Source organism: Cervus elaphus, chromosome 21 (genome assembly GCF_910594005.1).
Source record: "Cervus elaphus chromosome 21, mCerEla1.1, whole genome shotgun sequence".
In the NCBI taxonomy this organism is placed as follows: domain Eukaryota; kingdom Metazoa; phylum Chordata; class Mammalia; order Artiodactyla; family Cervidae; genus Cervus; species Cervus elaphus.
Genome location: NC_057835.1, coordinates 9,141,988 through 9,167,797, shown reverse-complemented (window position 1 = coordinate 9,167,797; position 25,810 = coordinate 9,141,988). Strand labels below are relative to the sequence as shown.

The window sequence follows — 25,810 nt, the reverse complement described above, 5'->3', positions numbered from 1 at the left end:
GCAAAGATACCCTCCCAGCCCCACATGGCTCTGAGAGCACAGATTACAAAGCACAGGTGCTGCTGATCCGGCACAGACCCTCTGTCCCAGGGTCCGAGCCAGGATGCTCTCAAGGGCTTTGACTTGTGGCCCGAACTCCCTCTCCCGCTCCAAGCAGATGGCCACGACTCTGCCTGCACAGAGGAGCCCCCCAGAGAATCAGGTCTGTGCTGAGCAGTCAAAACTCTGGGGGAAACCCTTCCAACCCTCCAGGCCTGACTATGTCTGGGTGAGGTCTAGGCTAACTGAAAACAAAGATGCTAAGAAGCTATCATAACATTTCTTGTAACCCAGGACACATTCACATGGGAAAACTTTCCAGAACATTAGAGTTTAGGGAAGTTGTAAAAGCCAAGTCATATTATGAACAACTCAAGGTCATGAGCTTGAATTTTGTACGGCTTAGAACAGGCTATCCGTCAGCAAAGCAAACAGAGATGTTCTAGACTCGCCCCCACTACTCACTGTGTGGCTTCGGGCAGGACAGTAAACAGGAGCTTAAATGAGGCAAAAGTCATGCCCTGCTTATTTGACACAAGAAGTGTCAGGTCCAGACGAGATGAGGATTAAAGAAGTGTGTGTTTAACTGTGAAATTCTCAAAACCCAAAAGATTTCCTGGTATTATGCAGATGACAAGGATGATGACTCTTTACATTAGATTATTTTCTGGCCATTTCTAGGAACAGGAAGGACAGAAAGTCACCTTGAAGCCAAGCTTCATTATTGTTTCTAACCATTTCAAAGAACAGGCAGAAGAAAAAAAGCCACCTGAAGCAGACGGTCACTATTTCTCCAGAGAATAAGAAATATTCTCACTTGACCCTGAGGATGAGAGTTCTTCACTTCCTTTATGAGGGAACTCAGGATCATAGGGTTATGTTACACTGTTATTGTTGTTCAGTCACCAAATCGTGTCCAACTCTGCAGCATGCCAGGCTTCCCTATCCTTCACTATCTCCCAGTTAGAGCTTCCCTCGTAGCTCAGAAGGTAAAGAATCTGCCTTCATTGCAGGTGACTTGGGTTTGATCCCTGGGTCGGGAAGATACCCTGGAGAAAGAAATAGCAACACAGTTCAGTAATTTTGCTTAGAAAATCCCATAGACAGAGGAGCCTGGTGGGCTACAGTCCATGGGTTTGCAAAGAGTCAGACACGACTGAGCAACTAACACACACAGAGTTTGCTCAAACTCATGTCCATTGAGGAGACGATCCCTCCAACCATCTCATCCTCTGTCAGCCCCTTCTCCTCCTGCCCTCACATCCTCAGCAGCAAATGTCATGGAGATTCCAAATCATGTGCTTCTTTTCATTCTTTCATTTTTGAGTTTGTTGACTCATTGGAAAAGACCTTGATGCTAGGAGGGATTGGGGGCAGGAGGAGAAGGGGACGACAGAGGATGAGATGGCTGGATGGCATCACCGACTCGATGGACATGAGTTTGAGTAAACTCCGGGAGTTGGTAATGGACAGGGAGGCCTGGCGTGCTGCGATTCATGGGGTTGCAGAGAGTCGGACACGACTGAGCGACTGAACTGAACTGAACTGAACTCATTAATTATGTAACTAAACGACCCCACAGGCAACGCTAGACATAATACCAGTCACTGGTCATGGTATACCAACAATAAGGAATGGTCTGCAATGTTTAGTGAAATATTATCCAACTTCTTTTTTCTCTCATCGCATTTGCGTTACTCCATCACAAAATTCCATCACGTTACTCACTTCTGTTTTGCAGAAAAAGAACTGAAGTCCTAGCATGATGGAACAGCAGGGCTTGAGTATTATACCCAAATAAATATGCACCAAATCCACCAATCAATTAGTTATTAATGAGGGCGGGGATGAAGAGGGATGGCTTTCGGAAGGTTCCCTACGTTGAGGGTAGCTCAGTTCCCGGGACACTTGACTCCTATCTTAGTCTGCAAGAAAACTCAAGTTGCAAAGCAGAGATCGTGGCCTGGCAGAAATCCATCCCTGCAAAAGGAGAGTGACCAAACCAAAGAATGCAGGGGGAAAAAATACCCTTAAATTCCTGAAAATGAACAAGGGCGCTGATGTAATTTAGCCATGAGCATCCTCCCATCAACATTGAGTGGGCTTAATGACTTAATTATAAACCCTTGTCACCTACCTATTAGAATGAGCCCAGAAAGGCCAGCACTTGATAACACTTTATTAGCCAATAACGTGTGTTGCTATGTAATTTCAGAAGTAAAAGACCAGCGGGTCACCTCTAACACACTCCAGTCCCCCAGTGGTTTCCCTGCTGGGCCTCCTTCTGATCTGTCCTAACCCTCTGCAGTCTCAGGCATTTCCACTTGTGTTCTAACTAGAGCCCGGTCCATGGCCTCATCCCTCTGGCTTTTGTAAAGACAAGGAATGGAAAGAGTGCCTAGATGTGGGTTTTCTCGGGCCTCTGTCATGTGGCCTCACACGCCAGTTAACAGGAATGTACCTCGTCTGCAACTGGGTTTCCTCCCCCTGTGATGGGGGGATGGGCACTCAAGGGTAGGGAGGGTTGAACACCCAGATTACTGTGAAGAGTCTAATGTTAACAGGTACTCAGAGAGAAGGCAGGGCTTCACTGGTAACTCAGTCGGTAAAGATTCTGCAGTGCAGGAGACTTGGGTTTGATCCCTGGGTTGGGAAGATCCCCTGGAGAAGGAAATGGCAACCCCCTCCAGTATTCTTGCCTGGAGAATCCTAAGGACAGAGGAGCCTTGTGGGCCACAGTCCACAGGGTCACAAGAGTCAGACGCGACTGAGTAACTAAGCCACCATGGGAGAGATGGCAGTGAATACACCACTGGATGGGGGAGGAGGGTATTGCTGATATGACGATGAAACATTATCCAGAAGGGAATTCCAGCAGCTTCTAGCAGAACTCTTGGGGTAGTGGAAGGGAAACCCTTAATTGTTTCTTTTTCATTTGGATCTTTATTATGATCAGATAGACAAATGTCTCATTGCATTTCATAATATCTTAACTGTTCTTGACTTTTTTGGGCTGTGAGGCTCATGAGATCTTAGCTCCCTGACCAGGGATCAAACCCATGTCCCCTGCATTGGAGATGTGGAGTCTTAACCACTGGACCATCAGGAAAGTCCCCTCAACTGTTTCCTGATGCTGGAAAGAGAGTGGGCTTGGACCAGGGCAGTGGGTGCTGCCTGGAAAGACAGAGCATCAGGGATCTCCCTGTTGACTAGCTGGGAGTCCTTTGGTGAGATGTTAGCTCTCCCAGCCTTAGTTCCTTTACAAACAGAAGATGACAATAAAGATCTGACTCAACAGGGTAGACAGACGAAGACTCCTTATTTCACCCCACTTGCCTGCCGATTGAAAGTGGCTAAGTTCACGCCTCCCCTCTCATCTCCTGACTCCCCTAGGAGTCTCCTGCTTCTCCTGCCCCTCCTGTCTCTGGCTTGTAAACCTCCCTCCAGGTCTTACTGTTTTCAAGATTTTATATGCCACTCATTGGAAAAGACCCTGATGCTGGGAAAGACTGAAGGCAAAAGAAGTGGATGGCAGAGGATGAGATGGTAAGATAGCATCACCAACCCAATGGACTTAGTTTGAGACAATTCCAGGAGATGGTGGAGGACAGAGGAGCCGGAGTGCTGCAGTCCACAGGTCCCCAAAGAGTCAGACATGACTTAGCAATTAAACAATACAAGACAAAACAATATGCCACCTACAAGCTCAGGGCCCTCAAATGTCTGACTCCAGCTCCATTGCTCTCTTGAGCAGACCTGATCCCTTGCTCACTTGATATTACTCCTCTGATGTCAAATCCACACCATAAACTTACATAACCCAATACAGAGCCTTCGCTTGGTTGTGTTTCCCACATGTGTCCCTTACCCAAAAACTTCACCACAAAGAGTAAAACAGTTCCTACTCTTCATCGATTCCTCTTCCTCCCTTCAGCCTTGTATCCAATCTTGCACAAATGCTGTGAGTTTGCATTCAAAATGTGGTTCTGATGAACCCATTCCTGGGTCACTTCATAATTTGCTCTCAACAGACAACATGGAAAACTTTATTTCTATTTCTACTATTACTACTCTTTAGTTGATTAATGTGAAATCTCAACCAGACTTCATCAACCCCCATCGCACTTGAAATAAAATCTAAATCATTTACTGGTAGAACCAGCCTTAAATGACCACTTTGGAGGCTTGCAGTCCAGGTAAGGATTTATTCAGCACATAGGCAACTCTTTTCCTGATGTCCAGGTTGGGCAAATATTTATAAAACACATGACTGACCAAGACTGAGGGATTCGATCCCTGAGAACTTGGCAGCCGTGTTTCATAAATATTTGTGGACATGAACTGGATCTGGGCTCCAGCAGCTGGCTCCCGGAAGCTGGCTCTGTTTCCCACTCTGTCCTCATGATGACCCATCACCCACACCTACCCTGCTCCCTTACAAACAGCCGGCACTAAGTCTGCCTGAGACATACAGCCTGGGGTTTTCTGAGAAGAGTAGAAGCAAAGCTCCCTCTTCTAACTCTGAATCCCATTCTGGTAAAAAGTCATCAGGAGACCCAGCAAACGGGAGGCAAAGAGCCCTGTTAACGTGCTTCAGTCTTGACCGAGCCATCTGTTTCAGCCATATGCTTCGCAAGGAGAACTAAGTATAGCACAATTGCAACTAATCAAATATTTGTAAGAGCTGCAGCACCCCCGCCCAGTCATGGTCCTGGCATGTTCCAAGAAGCACAGAGCCCTTCTCCAGCCCAAGGTGACCTGGTCCTTGATGGGAGACCACGGAATCGAGGGGGCAGTTGAAACTTACTAGGAAAACATCAGGATGTCCCTGGAGGCACTGCTAAGTAGATAAGAATGGGTGGTCACTCTGCCTTTCTCTTCCATAGATATCGAAGTTCCCTCCGAAAGACCAGCTCCAGGGCTATGGCTGAGCCAAGACTGACCAGTCCAGCAAGCTCTCTGAAGCCTCGGGCCTCAACTCTCTCCAAGGGTTGAACCCACCACAGTCCCCCTCCTAAGCTGTGAATGAGTGGATCTACCCCCGAGTCATGTATGGATGTGAGAGCTGGACCATAAAGAAAGCTGAGCGCTGAAGAATTGATGCTTTTGAACTGTGGTGTTGGAGAAGACTCTTGAGAGTCCCTTTGACTGAAAGGAGATCCAACCAGTCCATCCTAAAGGAAATTAGTCCTGAATATTCATTGGAAGGATTGATGCCAAAACTGAAACCCCAATACTTTGGCCACCTGATGGGAAGAACTGACTCATTGGAAAAGACCTTGATGCTGGCAAAGATTGAAGGCAGGAGGAGAAGGGGATGATAGAGGATGAGATGGTTGGATGGCATCACTGACTCGATGGACATGAGTTTGAGCAAGCTCCGGGCGCTGGTTATGGATGGGAAAGCCTAGCGTGCTGCAGTCCGCAGGGTCGCAAAGAGTCAGACTGAGAGACTGAACCCCCCAGTCAAGGCCATTCTCACCTGGACTCTCCTCTGATGCCACACCCTCCTTGCTTAGACCCCTGCTCCTATCTGTTAGGGCATGGACCCTGTCCGTTGGACAGATACCAACTGATCAGAATGCACTCCAGGCACAGAGATGAGCAGTGTCCTGCAGGCCATCTGCTGTGCCAGGCACAAAGCCTTTATTCATGGACCATGGACTACAGGGATGCGAGGGCCTGGGCGAGAGGCCAGGCTCACCGGCCAGTGAAGGGGCAGCTTAGAAATTGGAGGGCAGTGGCTGCTCTGACAACTGCTCCTACCAAATGCACTGGCTGAACACAGCTCCTGGTAAACGCGAGCATGGCATGTCCATACCGTGTGGGGGTCAACCCAGCCTCCCTGCTGAGACCTGGCCCTGCAGCTGGAGGCATTTTCCTTCTCGATTTTTCAGGCTGTTGCCTCACTCCTTTTCCTTCTAAACTCAGTAGCAGCCCAGAGACACCTGAGAGCCTGTCCTTCAGGACCTAGACGGTCTCGCAGCCTCAGCATCTTTTCTTTCAGCTGTGCATCGGCACCACGAGCCCGCATCTGTGTGAGGACACAGATGCAGAGTCTGTGTGTGACTGGGAACGATCCCAGGGCCAGCTCTCCTCTCTCCAGCTCAAAACATCTCCATCACTAGATACCCCAGGCGCTAGGCCTCTAGGCAGGTGCATGGCATAAAAGGCACAAAACTACTCTCTTTTAAATGAATTGATAGCGTGGATCTCATCTCAAAACTCTGTGTCTCTTCGCAAATGTCACCTCTTCATGGAGATTTTCACTTTCAGTGTAGTTACAAGCAGCCCAGGCTCTGAAATCAGATCTGCATGCAATTTCACACTCTCCATTCACTTGCATTTTTTAAATTATTCAAAAATTGTATTGAGTTATAGCATATAACTGTTGTTTGTTTAGCTATTAAGTTGTGTCCAACTCTTTGCGACCCCATGGACTATAGCTTGCCAGGCTCCTCTGTCCATGGGATTTCCCAGGCAAGAATACTGGAGTGGGTTGCTACTTCCTCCTCTAGGAGTATACAGTATATACTCCATTATAGGTTATTACAGATAGTGGGCATAATTATTTGTGCTATACTATATGTTTCTTATTTATTTTATACATAGTAGTTTACACATGTTAATTGCATACCCATATTTTGCCCCTCCTCCCTTCCCTCTTTCCTCTGTCTTCTATGTGTGAGTCTGTCCCTGTTTTGCTATATACATTTGTTTGTATCATTAGTTCAGACTCCACATATAAGCAATATCATATGGTATTTGTTTTCTTCTGCCTGACAAATTTCACTAAGCATAATATTCCCTAGGTCCATCCACATTGCTGCAAATGGAAGAATTTCATTCTTTTCTATGGCTGAATAATATTCCATTCTCTCTCTCTATATATATATATATATATATATTTTTTTTTTTTTCTTCATCCATTCATTTGTTGAGGAACACTTAGGAACTTTAGGCTGTTGTAAATAGTGCTGCTATGAACACAGGTGTGCATGCATCTTTCCAAATTATTATTTTTCAGTTTTTCCAATTATATACCCACCTGCAAATTATTTTTGTTTTCTAAGCCTAATGTTCTTCATGTGTAAACTAACCATGAAAATCTCTTCTTCTAAAGTGTTATGGTGAAACTTAAATAAGACGGTGACTGGTGTCATTATTTGTATTAACAATACACTTTATCCTTCTACATTCACACCTCTGTTGTGCATATTCCACCTTCTATTTCATTCAACTTGGCATCACCTCATCCTCACCCACATGCCCTCTTCTTTCTTCTCCATCATCCTACAAGCTACCTGATGACACAGACAATAGGATGGTCATTTGGGTCTCTTCCCTGTGACTTTTGAGTGCTTTGAATAAAGGTCCTCAATAAGACTCTAGCAAAGTAATAGGTAGAGCATTTGCCTGGCTACCCCCAAATGTAGACTGAGTCCTCATTGAGGAAGGAAAATTTTCCTTTTTTCATCTGAGCCACTATCCTAAGTCTGAGAATCCACACATCAATGTGGGGATTAAGAGCTAAAAGGAAAGCACATAATTCCATAAACCCATTTCACAGATGAGAATCCACAAGTCAAAATGGGGACTAAGAGCAAAGAGAAAACAACACAGTTCTGTAAATCCAATTCAGAAAGGAACTGGGAGGCTCAAGAAGATGGCAGACCCAGCCCAAGGGCAGAGCTAGTACCGGGACCCAGAATTCAACCTCCAAGTCCAGGGCCTTCCTCCCGTCCCACAGTGCCCTCCCTCAACGCTCAGTGGGGCGCCGAAGGGCTGTTTCCAAGGATGCTTTAGTGCCTTTGTGTCTGAGCAAATTCTATAAACAGCATCTAAAAGTCACAGCAGCACCTGGCTGGGTGTCAGCCAACGCTTAGCCAGTTGGCTCCAAAATCAATGCACGCCTAGGCCTAGGTCCTCGGCATTAATTACTGAAGCCTTAGATTCAATTACCAGATGGTCTCTTCTCTCAGGCTCATTTTTCTCAACATCTCCACCCTGGCGCAGAGGGGATAGTGCAAACTTGCTGATGTGTGCCACGACCACAATCACCTAGCTGGCGTGAGCTGGGGTCAGGATGTGGGGGGTGGCAGCTCACTGCCTGGACACCCTCCCCCAAGGCTGGGCCACCATAGCAGCACATGTCTAATGATCACACGTGCTTGGCTCATCAGTCCTGTCCGACTCTTTGTGACCCTATGGACTGTAGCCCACCAGGCTCCTCTGTCCATGGGTTTTCTCCAGGCAAGAATACTGGAGGGGGTTGCCATGCCCTCTTTGAGGGTATCTTCCCAGCCTAAGGATCAAACCTGCATTTCTTATGTCTCCTGCATTGGCAGGTGGGTTCTTTACCACTAGCGCCACCTGAGAAGCCCCATGATCACGCTCCTAACTGTTTATTTACACGTCTACATGCATTTCTTGGGATTCAGTCATGCTGTAGTTCATCTCAGCAGCCATTGGACTGGGGCTGAGAAAAGTAAACCTTTAATGACAGGAGAGTTCCAATGACTTTCCCTACTTTATTTTACAGATTTAACTTCTCCCAGACTAGATCCTTTCCAATGCCTTTGAAGTGAAGTCAACTTTCTCTCATTAGAAATAAAATACAAACAATAGCCAAAACTCACAGCCCTTCTGGCTACCACTCTGTCTCCCTCCATGCCTCAGCAGTGACACTTACCCAAAGAATGCCCGTACTGGCTGTCTCCATTTCTTCATCGTTTTACTCATACATCAGTGTCCCCCCTCCAAAATATATTTTCTGGACCCTTCTCACTGCCCAAAGAGCTCCTATCAAGGTGATGAATGCTCTACCCGCCTGCAAGATTTTCAGGAAAGTTCTAGTGCACATCGTACTTCAATCCTCAGAAGCATTCTGCAAAGTCGGTCAACCCTTCCTCCTTAAACTACTCTCTTGCATTGTCTCGGTTAGACCAAGTCCCACCAGTTTCCTCTTGATGCTTGGGTAACTGTCTTCTGCCTCCTTATCACAGCCGCCTCTCTGCCATCCTTAGCATCACTCCCTACCTCCCTTATGGTATTTGGTGTTACCCCAAAGCTTACGGTACCATTGGAGGCATAGTGACTGTCTTCTCTTCCAACAAAAGGTAAGCCCTGTGACTGAACTACATTTGCCTCTTTCACACGTTCTCTAAGTCCTGTACATAAAATGTAGCACACAGTCAGCCAATGAAATCCATGCATCTGTAATCACCCAGACTTCTCAATGTTCAAGGCCTCTAAGGCCGGTTGCCTAGTTGTGATCTTCTGTTTGGGTTTTCAAAGGCACCACATACCTAACATGTTCCAAAGTAAATTCTGCAAACCCCAATGAGAGGGGGGGCAAAAAAGAAAAAAAGATTAAACTATCTGTTTCTCACCTGGCGTTCCTTATTTTAGTATATGGCTCTATGAGCCAGCCTGTCATGTGAATGAGAAATCTGAGAGTCACCATCTCCCAGGCCTTCCAAGTGTGATCCTCATTGAAGGCTCACTTCTCTCTATCCTAACCACCAACCAACTTGCTCACTCTTAGCTGGCCTCTCACCTGGACAGTTCAATCGCCTTCAGTCTGAGCAACCTGTCTCTGGTTCCAAAGCTTCACAATGTTTCTGAAGAAGTGTATTTTCTATATGCAAATAGAACCAAGCTGCTCCTCTGCTTCAAGCCCTTCAGTATCTTTCCATTCCTTTTAAGATAAAGGGAAAGCTTTTCCCCCCTCATATTGTCCTCAAAGCCCACCTGCCTCTGTTTAGCCTCATCACCTTCCAGGCTCCCTAGTTCATTTTCCTGCAGCCACAGTTGAATGCCACCCTCCTTGTCACCACATCACCTCTGCCTCTGCTGGTTCTTCTCCTTGGTGTGGCACTTTGCTTCCCTGTAGACCACACCCACTTCCCTGGAGACCACACCCACTTCCCTGGAGACCACGCCCACTTCTGCTCACCATCTCCTTCCCCAGAAAATGTTCTCTAAACATTGTCAAACCTGTGATTACAAGCTCACATAACACAAAGCATTTCTCTGAATATTGTGATATTAGCTGATGTAGAACTGACTAATTGAATAATCTCTTACATTAATCTGCAAAAGATAGATTCTTTTTGCTCAAATAGACCTAGGAAATCTATCTTCTTTTGTTGACTTTTATTGAATGTGAAATTTTAAAAATATACATTTTTGGCTTGAAAAAATGTATAAATACTTAAACCTATTGGCTTTTTAATATTCAAAAAAATGTCTTTCTCATTTTACCATTACTAAAAATAATAAAAATAGAGAGAAGTCAAGTTATCCATTTCAAACAAAATTAACACTCCAACTGTGGCAAGGATTCAGAAATGCCCGACTCCTTGATTCTACTGATTTATAAAATCTTTGAGATGGATTCCTCCTTTGAAAATGGAAACAGAGATAACTTCTCTCCAAAGATTGTTATGAGGATTGATAAAATAGTATTTATGAAATACCTAGCACAGTGCCTGGTATATTCAGTTGCAAAATCAATAGAAATTCATTACTGCCATTGCTACCAATCCAGGAAAATATGGGTCATCCATTGGCACATATTTCAGAAGGCTGAGGCAAAGTACATTTACTTCAATGAAGATAAACAAGAACATTCATTTTTAGGAGTCATGACTTTTATCATGTTTTAAACTTTAATAATATCGACCTGAACTGCTCTAAACCAAGGCAATCGATACTGGAGAACGTGTGCTCAGGTGAAGCTTTCAAAGAGGATTTAGATGAAAGGGAAAGCATCTTTCAATGAGGTCTGGAAGTGATGTGAATGCTTGGCATTCATCTACTCATCCTTTCATCCATCCATCAGTCCACTGACTCAACATATCCGCACTGAGTCACAAAGGTGTGATAGCAGGTGCGTGAGTGGTGTCAGTAAGCGAGTTTCTGTCCTCCTGAGACTTATACTAGGGTAAAGGGGAAAAACAAATGCTCAAGCGACCATTCAGTTACAATGTCATAAATACTGCAAAAACAGAAGCCAAAAGGACACACTTAATTTGGAGTGGGGGAAGTGTACCACCTACAGGTAAAAAGAGGCATCCTATGGGTTATTAAAATTAAATTTTGACAGTGACCACAACACACCCTGCAAACCAATGCCAAAGGCTAGACTCAAAATCACAGTTCACAAACGGAGTGGGTGAGAACCACCAATCTAAATTCCTCAGTTAGACTAGAGGAATAATATGGCATCAGGTGGAGAGGGAAGAAAGGGTTTTGGAGAGAACATCCATACAGTTGTTTGGAGAAAGCTACGTCTGTGAAGTCAGTCTCTATTTACACCACTTCCAGTGGAGGAGAGAAAAGAGGACTCACTTCCTTTCAGCCAAAAATGGAGCACCTACTCAAACAGCGTGATGCGGATCCCCCGTCTGGGGGTCAGGGGACCAGGGCACGTCTGCCTCCTCAGGGAGTTAAGGCCATCCCACTTCCCTGATAGCTCAGTTGGTAAAGAATTGGCCTGCAATGCAGGAGACCCCGGTTTGATTCCTGGGTCGGGGAGATTCGCAGGAGAAGGGATAGGCTGCCCACTCCAGTATTCTTGGGTTTCCCTGGTGGCTCAGCTGGTAAAGAATTGGCCTGCAATGCAGGAGACCCAGGTTTGATTCCTGGGTTGGGAAGATCCCCTGGCGAAGGGAAAGGCTACCCACTCCACTATCCTGGCATGGAGAATTCCATGGATTGTATAGTCCATGGGGTCACAGAGAGTCAGACACGACCGAGTGACTTTCATTTTCACTTTCATGCAGATACACTGACTCTGCCCCTTGCAATGATGCTACAAGGAGGAGCCTGTGGGCATGGTGTCACATGTCAGATCTGTGCATACCGGGACAAGTGAAAGATGGATGTCCCTGCCAAGTCAGTTCTGCAGGGGTGCACAGCTGAAATATGGGAGAGAGAACAGGAGGAGGAAAGGAGCTGACACTTGAATGCTGCTGCCGCTTGTCGGGGATGAGCATCACCTAACCGAATCTTCAAGGGGAGCCTGTGAGAGACGGTCTGGTCTTGCTGTTGGTTTCACATGTGGAAACAAGGCATCAGGCACTTGTTTCACTGTATCAAAGAGGGGGACCCAGGATTTGAACCCAAATAGACTGTAACCTCTACTTTATGTTCTTCAATAGGTCTTCCAGGCATAAACACTCATTAAAATAATGATAAACATTTGGCTCACTGCGTCTTTTAAAAAAACGTTGGATATATTTAAACAGTAAAGTTGGGATGACATGTTCAGTATACTGGGTGATCCTTCTCAGGTGGTGCTAGTGGTAAAGAACCCATCTGTCTAATTCAAGTGACATAAGAGAAGCGAATTCAATCCCTGGGTCAGGAAGATCCCCTGGAGGAGGGCATGGCAGCCCACTCCAGTATTCTTGCCTGGAGAATCCCATGGACAGAGGAGCTGGGCAGGCTTCAGTCCTTGGCACCACAAAGAGTCGGACAGGACTGAAGCAACGCAGCATGCATGCACATACAGCACCCTCAAAGCACGTCCACGGGGCACTGGCAGGGCAGCCCCTAAGGGTCTGACGTTGCTACTGCAGCATCTATGGAAGTAATGAGGGCTGAAGCGTGAAGGGAGCGAGGCTGGGAGAAGGTTGAGATGAGGAAAGAATACTGAGCATGACCAGAATGGGGTCTGTGAGCTTGGAAGGGACCCAAGAGGCACGAGGAAGAGGAGAAAATCTCAAGGGATGGGACTTGAAATTTGATGCCATGTGGAGGTGGGCATAGGGAAGTGGTCCAAGGAGTAGTTCTGGTTCATCCTGCTGGACCAGCGGGGTAGCAAGCCCACTCTTCAGCACAGCTGACGTCTTCCTCCAGCGGATGCTCAGCATAGGTCTTGCCATCAACACTGCGAGTGGAGCAGGCAACACACAGGACCCACCAGACTCTGGAGTCAGACTCACTGGGATTGAACCCTGGCTCCATGAACCACTACCTGGGGGACCCTGAACCGGTCCTCAGGCACGCCACATCCAAATTTCCTCTTCTAAAAAACAGGGCCTATTCATGTAACTTATCGCTTAGGAAAAGTGTGATAATAAAGTACATCCATACCCATAAATACTAAACACATTTGAAGCATTCTATTTCCTGGCACATAGAAAACACTCAGTGATGATTTACTGAAAAGCAGCATTATTATTAAATTGTAGAGGAGACACAGACAATAAATATGTAATAAAACTAGTTGAAGTAGTCTGAAGAAAAATAAAGCAGAATAAGAAATTAAGTTACAACAGGAAATCTATTTTTTTTTTTATAAATGAGCAAGGAGCCTCTCTGAGGAGGTGACATTTGAGCAGAAACCTGACCTGAATTCATTGACAGAGCAAGCCAGGCTAAGACTGGGAGAGGAAAGACCAACTTCCAGGGGGAGGGACCCCCAAAGTTCAGAGCTCTGAGTTGGGAATGAGCTTGATATTCGAGGAAGAGTAAGAGTGATGGAAAGAGGGCACAACATGAGTGTAAGGGCAAAGTCAAGGATCAGACCATGCGGGGCCACCAGGACCTGCTAAGGACTTTGGATTTTGTTCCCAGGTTCGCAGGAAGCAATGTGACGCAGTGGTTAAGATCTAGACTCTTGGATGGGATCCTGAACCCACATCTTCCCAGGCGTCCTCATCAGTATCTTCATCTGTAAAGTGGCGATAAGAATAACACCTACCCTGTAGAGTTGTGAGAGGTGAGAAAATGTAATATATGCAAAGAACAGAACAGTGCCTAGCACACAGTAAGCATTCTGGGTCATTGTCATCGTCATCACCATCATTAGCAGACTTTGAGTAAGGGCCTGATGTAATCTGAATTGCCTATAAAGTACATAACCCTGGCTTCTGTGTGAAGGTGATGCAGGCCGGCCTTGGGCAATGGTTGTAAGTGAGGTGAGTCTGAGAGGGATGGAGAGAAATTGCTGCAATGGACTTGGACGGAAAAATTCTGGGACTGATTTGCAGCAACATGGATGGGTCTAGAGACTATCATTACTTCACTTACTAAGCGAAAAAAGTCAGAGGGAGAAAGACACACACCATGCGATGTCACTTACACATGGGATCTAAAACGTGATACAAACGAACTTACCTACTAAACAGAAACAGACTCAGGGACCCAGAGAACAGACCACAGACTTGAGGGCGCCCAGGGGGAGGAGAAGGTGGGGGAGGGATGGACGGGGAGTCTGAGATGATCAGATGCAAACTACGATATACAGGATGCATAAACAGCAAGGTCCCAGCGCACAGCACAGGGTTACATATTCTGTATCCTGTGATAGGCCACAGTGGAGGAGGGCGTGAAAAAGAATGCATGTACTGCATATGTACAACTGAATCATTTGGCTGAACAGCAGAAATTAACAACTGCAAATTAGCTATACATCAGGAAAGTTTTGTTTTTTTTTTTTTTTTTTTTTTAATTCTAGGCTGGATGGCTTTGTGCATTTAGATTTCCGAGTTTCCCTGAGAATATGTGTGTCTGGGGTCAAGCCAAGTAGTCTTTTAGAACATCACCATCTACTTAAAGTGGATGTATTATTACAGAAAAAAAAAATTATGGAGTAAAGAAAAACAAGTTTTTCCTTCAGGAACATTCTGAGTACAAGGCCATGCCCTTCAGAGGTCACGCATTCCTCACAGCCTCTGGTATGATTGTCACAAGTAGCCACCAAGACAAAACAGTAACTCCTGTTTCTGTAACTGTCCAAATACCCTACAGATATGAAAAGGTAAGACAGGCATTTTCTGTTCATCTTCCTGCCTGAGCAGTTCTAACATCAATCCATCCTCTTATCTTGGGCTGTCAGGGAAAGAAAAGCTTATTAGACAGAAGCCTGGAGAGCCCATGTGTGGGAAAGCCTAATCCAGTAACCCCCTCTCCAGGACAACCTCACTCTGCTTTCACATGGATCTTATTTAAATCGCCAGGCACCTGTCGAGGAATTTTGCTCTGAGTGGAGCCTCAAGTAACATTTTCCTGATATATTTTTTTTTACTGGGTGCACAGAAATAGCACCATGAATCAAAGGCACTCTATAAAAGGCTAGAGTGAGCCTGGGTGGGGTTTCGACATGGCTCTGGGGCTCCGCGGGGACAGGGCAGAAGCTCCGGCAGCAGGGGCTGTGCCCTTCAGTATGCTTCTCCTCCCTCTATTCCAGAGGTTCTGATGCATCTGACCCTGCCTCTGTGTGCTCCCTGGAATTAAAAAGAAATCCATATGTAAACGGGGCTGCAGACACCCTCATTCTACACATGAGAATATTGACAAGACATGTGTGTGTGCGCTCAGGGGTGTCCTTCTCTTTGCAACCCCGTGGACTGTAGCCTGCCAGGCTCCTCTGTCCATGGGATTCTCCAGGCAAGAATACTGGAGTGGGTTGCCACATCCCCCCTCCATGAAATCTTCCCGACTCAGGAATTGAACCCTCATCTCTTGCATCTCTTACATTGGGAAGCATATTCTTTACCACTGTGCCATCTAGGAAGCCCATTTACAGGATCGACTTAATCATTCATCATGGTAAAATGATAGCTTATGCCCGAGTCAGGGTACACATTTAGGACAGTTTGGACCAAAGAGAAGCAGTCTTTCTGCAGTATATGGCAGTTACTATTCTACTTGTCTATCAGCCTCAGCCAGCTCAGCAGAAAATATTCCTTTTCATTTCATGATCGCATTGTTCTCCAGAGGAAATGGATAAAAGCACACCTGTCAGCAGATGGAAAATAAAGACCCTCTGCTGCTTGGGCCCATCCTCAGGGACTTGTCTTTTACATTAAGGTGTTAAGACTTCAGCATCTCTTCTTGTAACTGTAAGTCACTAAAGGGAGAAGACTAACTCATCCAATTATCCATCATTAGCATCAACTCCTTAGCTGCAATTACGGAACTCTAAGGTTCTGCTCTTGTGTGTCCCCCTGTGAATTTCCTCTTCAGCATTTTATCCACGTATCATCTCGCCTTACTCTGAAATTCTGACTTAGGAGGCGGGGCAGGATGGATCAAGAAGCTGACTGCTTGTGAGTCCCTAGGGGATCCTGTGAGGGGAGGCCCCTGGGCCACACTGGGAGAAACTGCAGTGGATCGAGAGGTCCTGAACAACCCCACTCCCGGCCACCCCCTCCTGGACACCCCCCACGTCATCACTCCAAAGTCCACACCCTGTGGTCCATTCTCAGACCCTCAGTGACCACTTGGCCGAATCAGAAAGAAGTTATCCAGCCTCTGCTGCATACTTTGGGGCTTTTTCTAAATAATCATCAGCTTTTTTAAAAACAACTGCTTGACTATTGAGAACTCAAAACAGCATCCTTTCCCACTGAAATGCTTCCTTTCAAAACAACCTGTTCACTGAGGCTTCAAAAGCTTATTATTATTATTTTTTTAATTGCGTGGAATTCAGCCTCCCTGTTCCTTTCATTCAAGCCCAAGATCTGCCCTCTGGTCTTTATTCACTAACACAATAAGCACACCTGTTATGCCAACAGTGTCCCAGGCACTCCGGCAGGCACCAGGGAGCCAGAACTGAATGAAGAAGCAACGTGGTACCAGGTCTCTGGTGTGTAAACATAAGCAGCAACTTCCACACTGAGGATTAACTTATTCCTATAAGTACATAATGATAATAATAATAATGTCTCTTTATTTTAGAAAAGACTGGGGACTTTCCTGGTGGCCCAGTGGCTAACACTCTGAGCTCCCGATGCAGGGGAATGGGGTTCGATCCCTTACCAGGGAACTAGATCCTACATGCTGCAACTAAGACTGGCACAGCGAAATAAATAAATATTTTAAAAATAAATAAATAAAAATAAAAAAGACTGGAATGGCTCTGCATATATATATATATATATGTACACTATCAAGCAATGTTCTTTTCATTAGCCACTGCCTTCTGCCATGTGAAAACTTCTGCATGAAGCCTCCAGAGATGAGATGTTCACTGCTTCTGCAGATAATAACATCCGGAGTTGGGCATCTGGAGGCCCAAGAGCTCCAGAAACAGTGCCTGACACATAGGAGGCCGCAGAGAAACAGGTACTGAATAAACCGCAAAACCCATCAGGACTAACATTTCAGTCCGTGTAAATTTCACCCAAGTCTGCTGATTCCGGCTTTTGTAATAAAACTAAAAATAGCCAGCATTTACTGAGGGCTTAGAATGGCAGGCTCCCCTCTAAGTACTTACATGTATTCCTACTTAAAATGCTCACAACCCCATGAAGAGGTTACTGTTATTAATATTATTACTGTTTGCCATTTTACAGAGAAGGAAAATGAGGCACAGGGAGGCTAGAACCGAGTCCAAGGTCATGCAGGGAGCGTAGGATGCAGCCTCCTGCTTCTCTAGCCTGCGAGTGGGGTAGAGAGATGAAGACTGTTCTCTCTGCCAGCAGCAGGCATGTGTCTCTGATGCATATGCATCTTCTCTGGCTTACGCTTCAGGGGCCCTGCCCTCTCCCTCACCTTTCTCTCCAGGTGTGTTTCCCTGAAACATGGTTCCCCGGGTGCAAGGTGTCCCCATGCACATGCGGGCGCACCCTGATGGTGCTGCTGCCTGAGCAGGGCTGGGCAGGGGGCCCAGGAGCCTTGTTCAGCGAGGAGGGAGGCACCTGGGCAGCTGATGGAGGTAGGCACCGGGCAGCTGATGGAGGGAAGCATGGGCAGCTGATGGAGGGAGGCACAGGCAGCTGATGGAGGGAGGCACCCAGGCAGCTGATGGAGGTAGGCACTGGGGCAGCTGATGGAGGGAGGCACCCAGGCAGTTGATGGAGGGAAGCACGGGCAGCTGATGGAGGGAGGCACTGGGCAGCTGATGGAGGGAGGCACCAGGGCAGCTGATGGAGGTAGGCACTGGGGCAGCTGATGGAGGGAGGCACTGGGGCAGCTGATGGAGGGAGGCACCGGCAGCTGATGGAGGGAGGCATGGGCAGCTGATAGAGGAAGGCACCGGGCAGCTGAGGCTTTACAGACCTGATGGCAGGACTCTGCTCACTTTCTGCACACAGAGAGATTTGCACTGGCGACCTGAACCGAAGGCAGGACACCTGGAAGTCAAGTGTGCTTGCAGAAGACCGGCTCAGGAAGAGAGCAGCCAAGCCTTCCTGGGGAGGCTGCCTTGAGGTCAAAGCCCCCCCCCTTCCCTTGTCACTCTGGTGGTTTTCACTCACCCCTCAGTTCCCCACCCCAGCCCTGGAGCTCCAGGACAGCAGCCTCAGCCATCCAGCTCTGTGATAGCTGGGCCTCACACACAGCCAGTTCCAGGAACCAGGGTCTGATGCTGTGTAAGTATCTAGACTGAAAGCTCATTAAATGTGGGATAGCCAGATCAGGGGACTCCTCCTGACAAATGTGGTACAAAAGTGACCCAAGACCTTATGTTCTGACGTGCAGGTATACACGCAGGCTCCCAGGCGACAGGAAGTCCATTAAATACCCACACACAGTACTTTCACTGATGCCCCAAATGGTCCTTCAGGGTCATTTCTATAGAGGCTGCTGGCACAGGGTCACCAGGAACGCCAGGGAACATGGGTTTGGCTGACTCCACACCCTGCCTCCCTCATGATAAAGAGTGGCTGTACCACTTCCCGTGGTTTCTGGGGAAAGATGATAAAGAGCAGATGCAGAGATGAGGACCTGTGTGCAGATGGTTTAGCACATGTGTGTCCCATGAGATCAGGGAAGCAGGGACCCAGGGAAGGGAAAGCAGGGAAGGCAGGCAGAGGTGCATCTCAACACAGGTCCCCACGAAGGCAGCGCCAGCCTGCTCCTGCAGGGGACTCTGGAGGGGGAGCTACATCTCAGCCTGTTTCATCCCCCGACAGGAGCGCACCTCCACACGCGTGCACTGATAATCACAGGCTCGTGGCAAGGGCTGGGGGTGGGAATGGGGGATGTTGGGCTTCAAACTCCCAGGCAAGTTCAGATCTCGGACAGCATGTTCCCGGGAGCCTGGGCCTGGGTCCTCCAACACAGAGGGCCAAAGGCAGGTCCCGAGAGCAAAGGGGCCGGGGAATCGCATGAGACGGGGAGCGACACACGCCACGTGTGTTCAGGCAGTGAGGACGTTCAGACAGGGAATGAGGGATTCTCACAGGGACAGGGATCACCGGGAGAACCAGCACAAATCCTTTCTGCCACCCGAGTGGACTAGAGGGGTGGAAGGTGAGGAAGAAAGGGACAGGCATTAAAAGCAGTGTGTGTGTGTGTGTGTGTGTGTGTTCAGTCTCTCAGTTGTGTCCAACTTTGCAACCCCTGTAGACTGCAGCCCAAGCTCCTCAGTGCATTAAATTTTCCAAGCAAGAATAATGGAGAGGGTTGCCATTTCCTCCTCCAGGGGATCTCCCTGACCCAGTGATCGAACCTGCGTCTCCTGCACTGACAGGCAGATTCCTTATCACTGAGCCACCTGGGAAGCCCCTTAAGTCGAAGCAGAGAGGGATGAAACCAGGGTACAAGAGACTGAAGAAATCTTCCCAAAGAGGGACCTTGGAGGTTGAGCAGATTTTAAGATTTGATCTCAAGGACAAAGACGGACAACAATTCTGGCTTGGACCCCCAGTGAGCTGATCACTGAACCAGCTGGCAGAGCAGATTCACGGTCTACACTGGGAGCCCAAGGTGAGGGGCCCTGGTTTCAGAGTTTCCAAGATGACTTTTGTGAGGAGCAGAGGTGACAACATCCTTCAGGTCTGGACGCCCCCAGACATGTCCTTTTTGACAGCCTTCTTGAGCAGCACTCTCCTCTGACCCCAGGAGAGTTCTCAGTGCCTAGGAGCTGGGGCGTTTTTTACCTGATTAATACTCTCCATGAAAACAGGCATATTTGATATTTAGCTGCACTTTAATGGGCCCTGAAAAGAAATTAGTTTGATTCATTTGAAGAATAAATGTCTCTCCCCACCCCTTACATGGTGAAACTCTTAAAAGCTTTCACTTAATGAAAATGTAAATTACCTCTCAAAACATTACTAAAACTAATCATGGCAATTTTTTCACGCTTCCACAATTTACTGCTCATCCTTTCCTTGCTTTGATGAGCAGTGACTAGCAGATGTCTGTTTGTGCCGAACCACTTAACAGCCTCGGTAAGTTTAAGCAGTGTCCCTCCCCCGTATATGGCTTAATTGATCATCCCCCTAAGAGAAAATAATATTTTTTGACATCTCCAGGTAGGAAGGGTTGCAAAACCTATTAAATAGCATCACTTGGGTGAAAGGAAACAGCCAAGGGTAAGCATACATAACATTCATTCACAGACACAGACAATTACCTGTAACCCTGAACTCAGCAAATAAATCTGTGAAACCCACAAAATGCAAACCTTCAAATCAGGCAGAATCACATTGAAAACAAAACAAAAAAAATTTTACTTCTGGTTTCTCTTCCTGGAACATTGTAACCCTCATGTTTTTATTCACCTTTAGTCATCTCTGTGTCTCTCAACGTTAGGATTCTGGCTTATAGGAGGACTCTGAAAAGTTCTGGAAGAGCCAGAGGTATCTGGCCTCGGTGGAGCATTAGAGGATCACCTACAATTTATACTTTCATATTTTTGGTGATGACCAAGATCCAGTGGCCTTTGGAATCGTACTGACCGCTAAGCCCAAACCATCCACACGTCCACATCCACAGAGAACAAGCTCCCCTGACGCCCTGCACCCAGCGCCATGAGCAGATGAACACACTGTCACTGTTGGGGCGTATTCAGCTCTTTACACACGTATCCCTTCTGTAATGTGGGGGTCTTTCTAGAAGGCCTGGAGAGGATAACTCTTACCTGGTGCAAGCTCTGAGACAGTCCTAGTCTATCTCACAAGATATGTTGCTAACTCAGACAAGAAGGAACCGTCCATTTACCATAGCAACTTTTCCCAAGTCACCTTTTTAAAAAGTACTGAAAAAAGAAACACTGTAGTATGTCAATTAAGGCTACATTTCCCAGCGTAAGTTACTATTTTTTTTTCTTATTCACAAAATGAAATCATAAACACCTACCTTGGAAAACCCAATGAGAAAGTAAGTCCCATCCAGAGAAGTAGAATCTAAATCACCTGCATAATTAAAGTGCATTTCCGTATCATATGGTTACCAGAGAAGGAACATATTTTCAAAGACAACATGAATGTATAATTCTGCCCCTTAATTTATGAGGCAACATCTTCTGTGTGAACTGCATTGGGTTTATGGCTTCCTAATGCTTTTGTTTCATCTGGTTGTGCCTTTGAGAGAAAAATCTCGTCTCAGCCCCCACCTCTACTGTATTAATTACTGTGAGACTTCTGTCTCCCCATGAAGACTGGGAGCCTCCAGAGCAGGAAAGCATCTTCTCACCCCCAGGGATGTGTTCCACAACACCAACCTGTGGCAGATGCCACTAAGTCAACAACTTCTGAACAGGTAACAGCGTCACTTACACTTGCTGGTGGTTATTGTGAGCTTACTATGGGTCATGACCATTCTAGACATTTCCTTGCATAATTCATTCAAACCTTAACACAAACCTATGAGTTTGGGACCTCCTACCAGCCCAACTTTATAGGTGAAGAATCCAAGAAACCAAACAGGCAAAATAACTTTTCTAAGTCCACAAGGTTGAGAAGTGTCAGAAGCAGGATTTGAACTTGGAAATTCTAGAATGTGTGGCCTGTACCACTCCTGAATTCTGCCTTGCTAGACACAATGAGTTTTTCCTATTTCTATTTTAAAGCAGTTTTCTTCCAATTAATAATAATTTTCAAAAAATTTTTAAAAAATAATTTAAACATTTTTTGAAAAAGGTTCTGTTTCTGACTTGGGACATTTCCTTTAATAACCTCTATAACATGTAAAACACCCTTTACATTTATAATCTCTAAGATACACATCCATACAAAATCGATGGGATGCAGCAAAAGCAGTTCTTAGAGGGACATTCATAGCAATATAGGCCTTACTTAAGAAAGAATAAAAATCTCAAACAACCTAACCCACCACCTAAAAGAATTAGAAAAAGAACAAAGAAAGCCAAAAATTAGCAGAAGAAACTAGATAATAAATATCAGTGAGGAAATAAACAAAATAGAGATTTTTTTAAAAATCAGTGAAGACCAAGATCTGGTTCTTTGAAAGGGTAAACAAAATGCACAAACCTCTGGCCAGGCTCACCAAGAAGAAAAGACAGGGCCCAAACAAACAAAAAAAGACATATAATGTGTAAGACAAAGCCCTACAGAGGACGGATATTTATCCTCATGTGTCAGGTGAGGAAATGAAGCTCAAGTCGTCAAGGCCTGGGATCACGTGACTAGTTCGTGCAGCATCAGGGTTCAAACATCCTACCTCCTCAGTCAGCTCCATGCAGCTTCTCCTGGCAGAAGCTGGGGTGGGAGGAGGCACAATACAGGTGGCAGCACAGTGGGAACCTGCGGGCACCCGAATGAGCACAGGGCCCAGGAGAGGGGTGACCTCCAGTCTCAGACGCCTGACTTATTCCCTGGAGAAAGCAGGAGTGAAGAGTGGAGGAGAAGGACCTCCTTGGAAATGTGGGGGCCTGGCTACTACCTACTGCTTAACTCTGCGGAGTCAGGGGAGAAGCCAGCGGTCTCCAGGGTCTTTCTCTTTCTGGATCACAGGCCCCAGCCAGCCTGTTGCCCACAAACCATCGGCCTCCCTGGCTTGTCCCTTGCATGGTCCATGTGAGCTCCCTCTGCCCTGCACCTCCCACACCCTCCCCCAAGGAGGAGCTACACAGACCACCACATCTGCACTAACTTTGCAGTCATTCAACTGCACACAACTCTACTGGCCATAATATCACTGTCAACAGTGGGGTAATATAATTGCCAAAGCAACCCAAAATCAATTTTTGGAAATGTAGCTATGAATGACCAGAACTCTTGACCTTACTGAATTTGATTTCTATGATATTCTTGGCTACCTTGTAGAGTGAAAGTTAAGCAGCCTTTACACGGTTCTGTCTTTTTGTCTCCTTACCTTCTCTCTCTTCCATTCCAAAGTATGTCTCCTCCTTCTTAAGGTATGGTTGATCTATACAATCTCCCAAACTTACTATTGCAAATATTTCTGCCAGAATATAATCCTGATGTCTACAGCCAGAGTATGTCTCCTTCTTCTTAAGGTCCGGTTGATCTATACATTCTCCCAAACTTACTAATGCAAATACTTCTGCCAGAATATAATTCTGATGTCTAGCTTTACTTTTTACATAATAAGTTCTGTATTTCTGACTCAACGCTATCACATTGAACCTGCTGATAGCCTGGGATACCTTAGTGATGCTCCAAGGTGAGAACCTGGATTGTCCTTGGCAATCCTTCTTCCCAAGGAGTATTGCGTTTGACTCCTTATCGTGCACAGAAAGTGCTACCACACCTGCCTACTGACTCAGTCCCATTCACCGAACTGATTATTAACTCCTCTTTGACAACAGGCTTCTTCTTACCTACCAGCTGGATGCCATTTCCCATCTTCTTCCTCCCTGATTTGATTTTAGCCAGCCTCTACAGCCAGGTTTGGGGCTTCCCAGGTGTCTCAGTGGTAAAGAGTCCGCCTGCAAGTGCAGGAGACCCAAGAGACTCGGGTTCGATCCCTGGGTCAGGAAGATCCCTTAGAGGAGGAAATGGTAACCCACTCCAGTATTCTTGCTCGGAACAGTCCATGGACAGAGGAGCCTGGCGGGCTACAGTCCATGGAGTCACAAAGAGTCAGACACAGCTGAGCGACTGAGCATGAACTCACAGCCAGGATTATCCTCAGATACCAGCTGCTCCTAGGAGAGTGTTTTGTTTTGTTTTGTTTTGTTTTGTTTTAGCCAGGTCCCCCTTGCAATAACACAGGGCCAAAGCAACAGTGGGTCTCCATTTCCAAAATCCACTTATTCAACAATCAGCAATGGTTTGCTGAGTGCCTCTGTGTACCCTGCCCCCTGCTAAGCCCTGGTTACAGTGATAAATGAAGGCTTACCAGTGGGCAGCAAGTGCCCCACTGGCATCTTCCTGCTCACCTGTCTGCCCAGCGATGGAGGCGCTCAGTCTGTGGGGGATCCTTGAGGACACCTTCAAGGTCACTCGGATCTGATAATACCTAAGAAAAGAACAGAGGACAGGCTGCTGAATATCAGGCTTCTTATTATTGCCTGCTTCTATAAACACCTACACTTAATCCTAAAGACTGTAGGCAACGGGCTAGTTTCCAAATGGCATGCATGTCTAGCATCAGAGAGAGATTTATTTTGCCAGCACTGTCAGGGAGGGGTGAGATGGACCAAGATGGAGACAGGAAGTTAAGTACATCTGAGGATCCTAGGAGACACAGAAAAGGTTGGCGGTAATAGAAATAGAAACAAGGGAGCAATAAGTCATATGCCACAGGTACGTGATGAGAGATGGCTTTTCTCTAGTCGAAAAAGTCCATTTTACGGAAAATAGGAGTTGAGTGCATGATAGACAATCCATACAAAAACTGAACTGCTATCACATTGCAACACAAATATTTCCTTTAGAAACACAGTAGCTGAGCTGCTAATCCTGGGGGTATTATAGGCAAACAATGTCACCAGTCTATTTCTGCGCTTTGGGTTTATCACGTCACCCCCATTTCTAGATTCGGTCATTGCAGAATGTCGAGCAGATTCCCACGCTATCAGGAGACTCGTATTTGCCCTCTTCTGCCACGTGTGCGGAAGCACGTTTTGAAGTTCTATGCCTCGCAGTTAATAATGATTCTTTCATTTGCAAGAACATGTCTGGCCTCATCATTGTCCTCCCCTTCCACTGTTTTCAAACCCATTGGGTAAAAGACTTGGAATAAAACAAACTGAAATAGAAGTAAAATAGATCATGAGCACACATCAGTTTCTCATGGCTCACTGAACGCACAGCTGGGAGCTATTCTACTATTGAGTCCGTTGCACTGTGAATACAATCAGAGAAGGGCCCTGGTGACGCGTTCGCGTGTGTACGGCGATCTGAGGATACTGTGAGCAGGGAACACAGTCACCGCCCTCGTGCAGCCTAGGTGACATCACGTGAGAGCTGCGTGACTCTGAGGACATCACACGTCTTCTCTAGCTTGTTTCGGATCTGTAAAATGAGGTCTCCTGCATTGCAGGCAGACTTTACCCTCTGAGCCACCAAGGAAGCCCCAAAAGAAAGAAGGAAAAAGATCTGTCATACCTTCTGCTTCCAGGAAATATGGAATAGACATATTTTTCCCTATTCTCACTAACCACAGCCAAAAGTTCTAGACAGTGTATAGAAAACAAACAAAAGGAGATTCTCAAAGGTGAAGAAGAAAGCAAACAGTCGAGGGACCTCAGGGTCCAAGGAAAGACATGCTGGTGGGTTTTCTGTATATTCTTTTGCCTCACAAACTTCTCACTGTAGTTCATCTGTCATTCCTCTCTATAGCACATTTAAAAAACAAAGGTTTAAAAAAAAAAAACAAAGGTTTTTAATCTCGAGGAAGCTGAATTCACCATTTTTTATGGGTAATGTGTTTTGTGTCAAGTTTAAAAACTCTCTGCTTAGTTCTAAGTCCGAAAACTTTCATCTATTTTGTTTTCCTAAAAGCTTTCTATTTTTCATTGAGGTCTATGATCCACTTTGAGGTCATTTTTACATGAGGAGTGAGATAAGCTAAGTTTCTCTTTTGTCTTATTGGGGCCTATCGGTGTCCGGTTGCTTCAGGACCATTTATTGGAAAGGCTTTATTGAATTACTTT

The 25,810-nt window shown here is 46.2% G+C and overlaps 1 protein-coding gene across 2 annotated transcripts in view; it reads right to left on the bottom strand.

Annotated features, from left to right (window-relative positions):
* The window catches only part of FAM135B (family with sequence similarity 135 member B), a 249,944-nt gene that overhangs the window by 91,417 nt on the left and 132,717 nt on the right, over positions 1 to 25,810 (bottom strand). For both annotated transcript variants that reach the window (XM_043880471.1, XM_043880470.1), the window contains exon 3: positions 24,092 to 24,171. In XM_043880471.1, the coding sequence (XP_043736406.1) occupies positions 24,092 to 24,171 (80 nt within the window). The remainder of the gene's footprint in view (positions 1 to 24,091; positions 24,172 to 25,810) is intronic.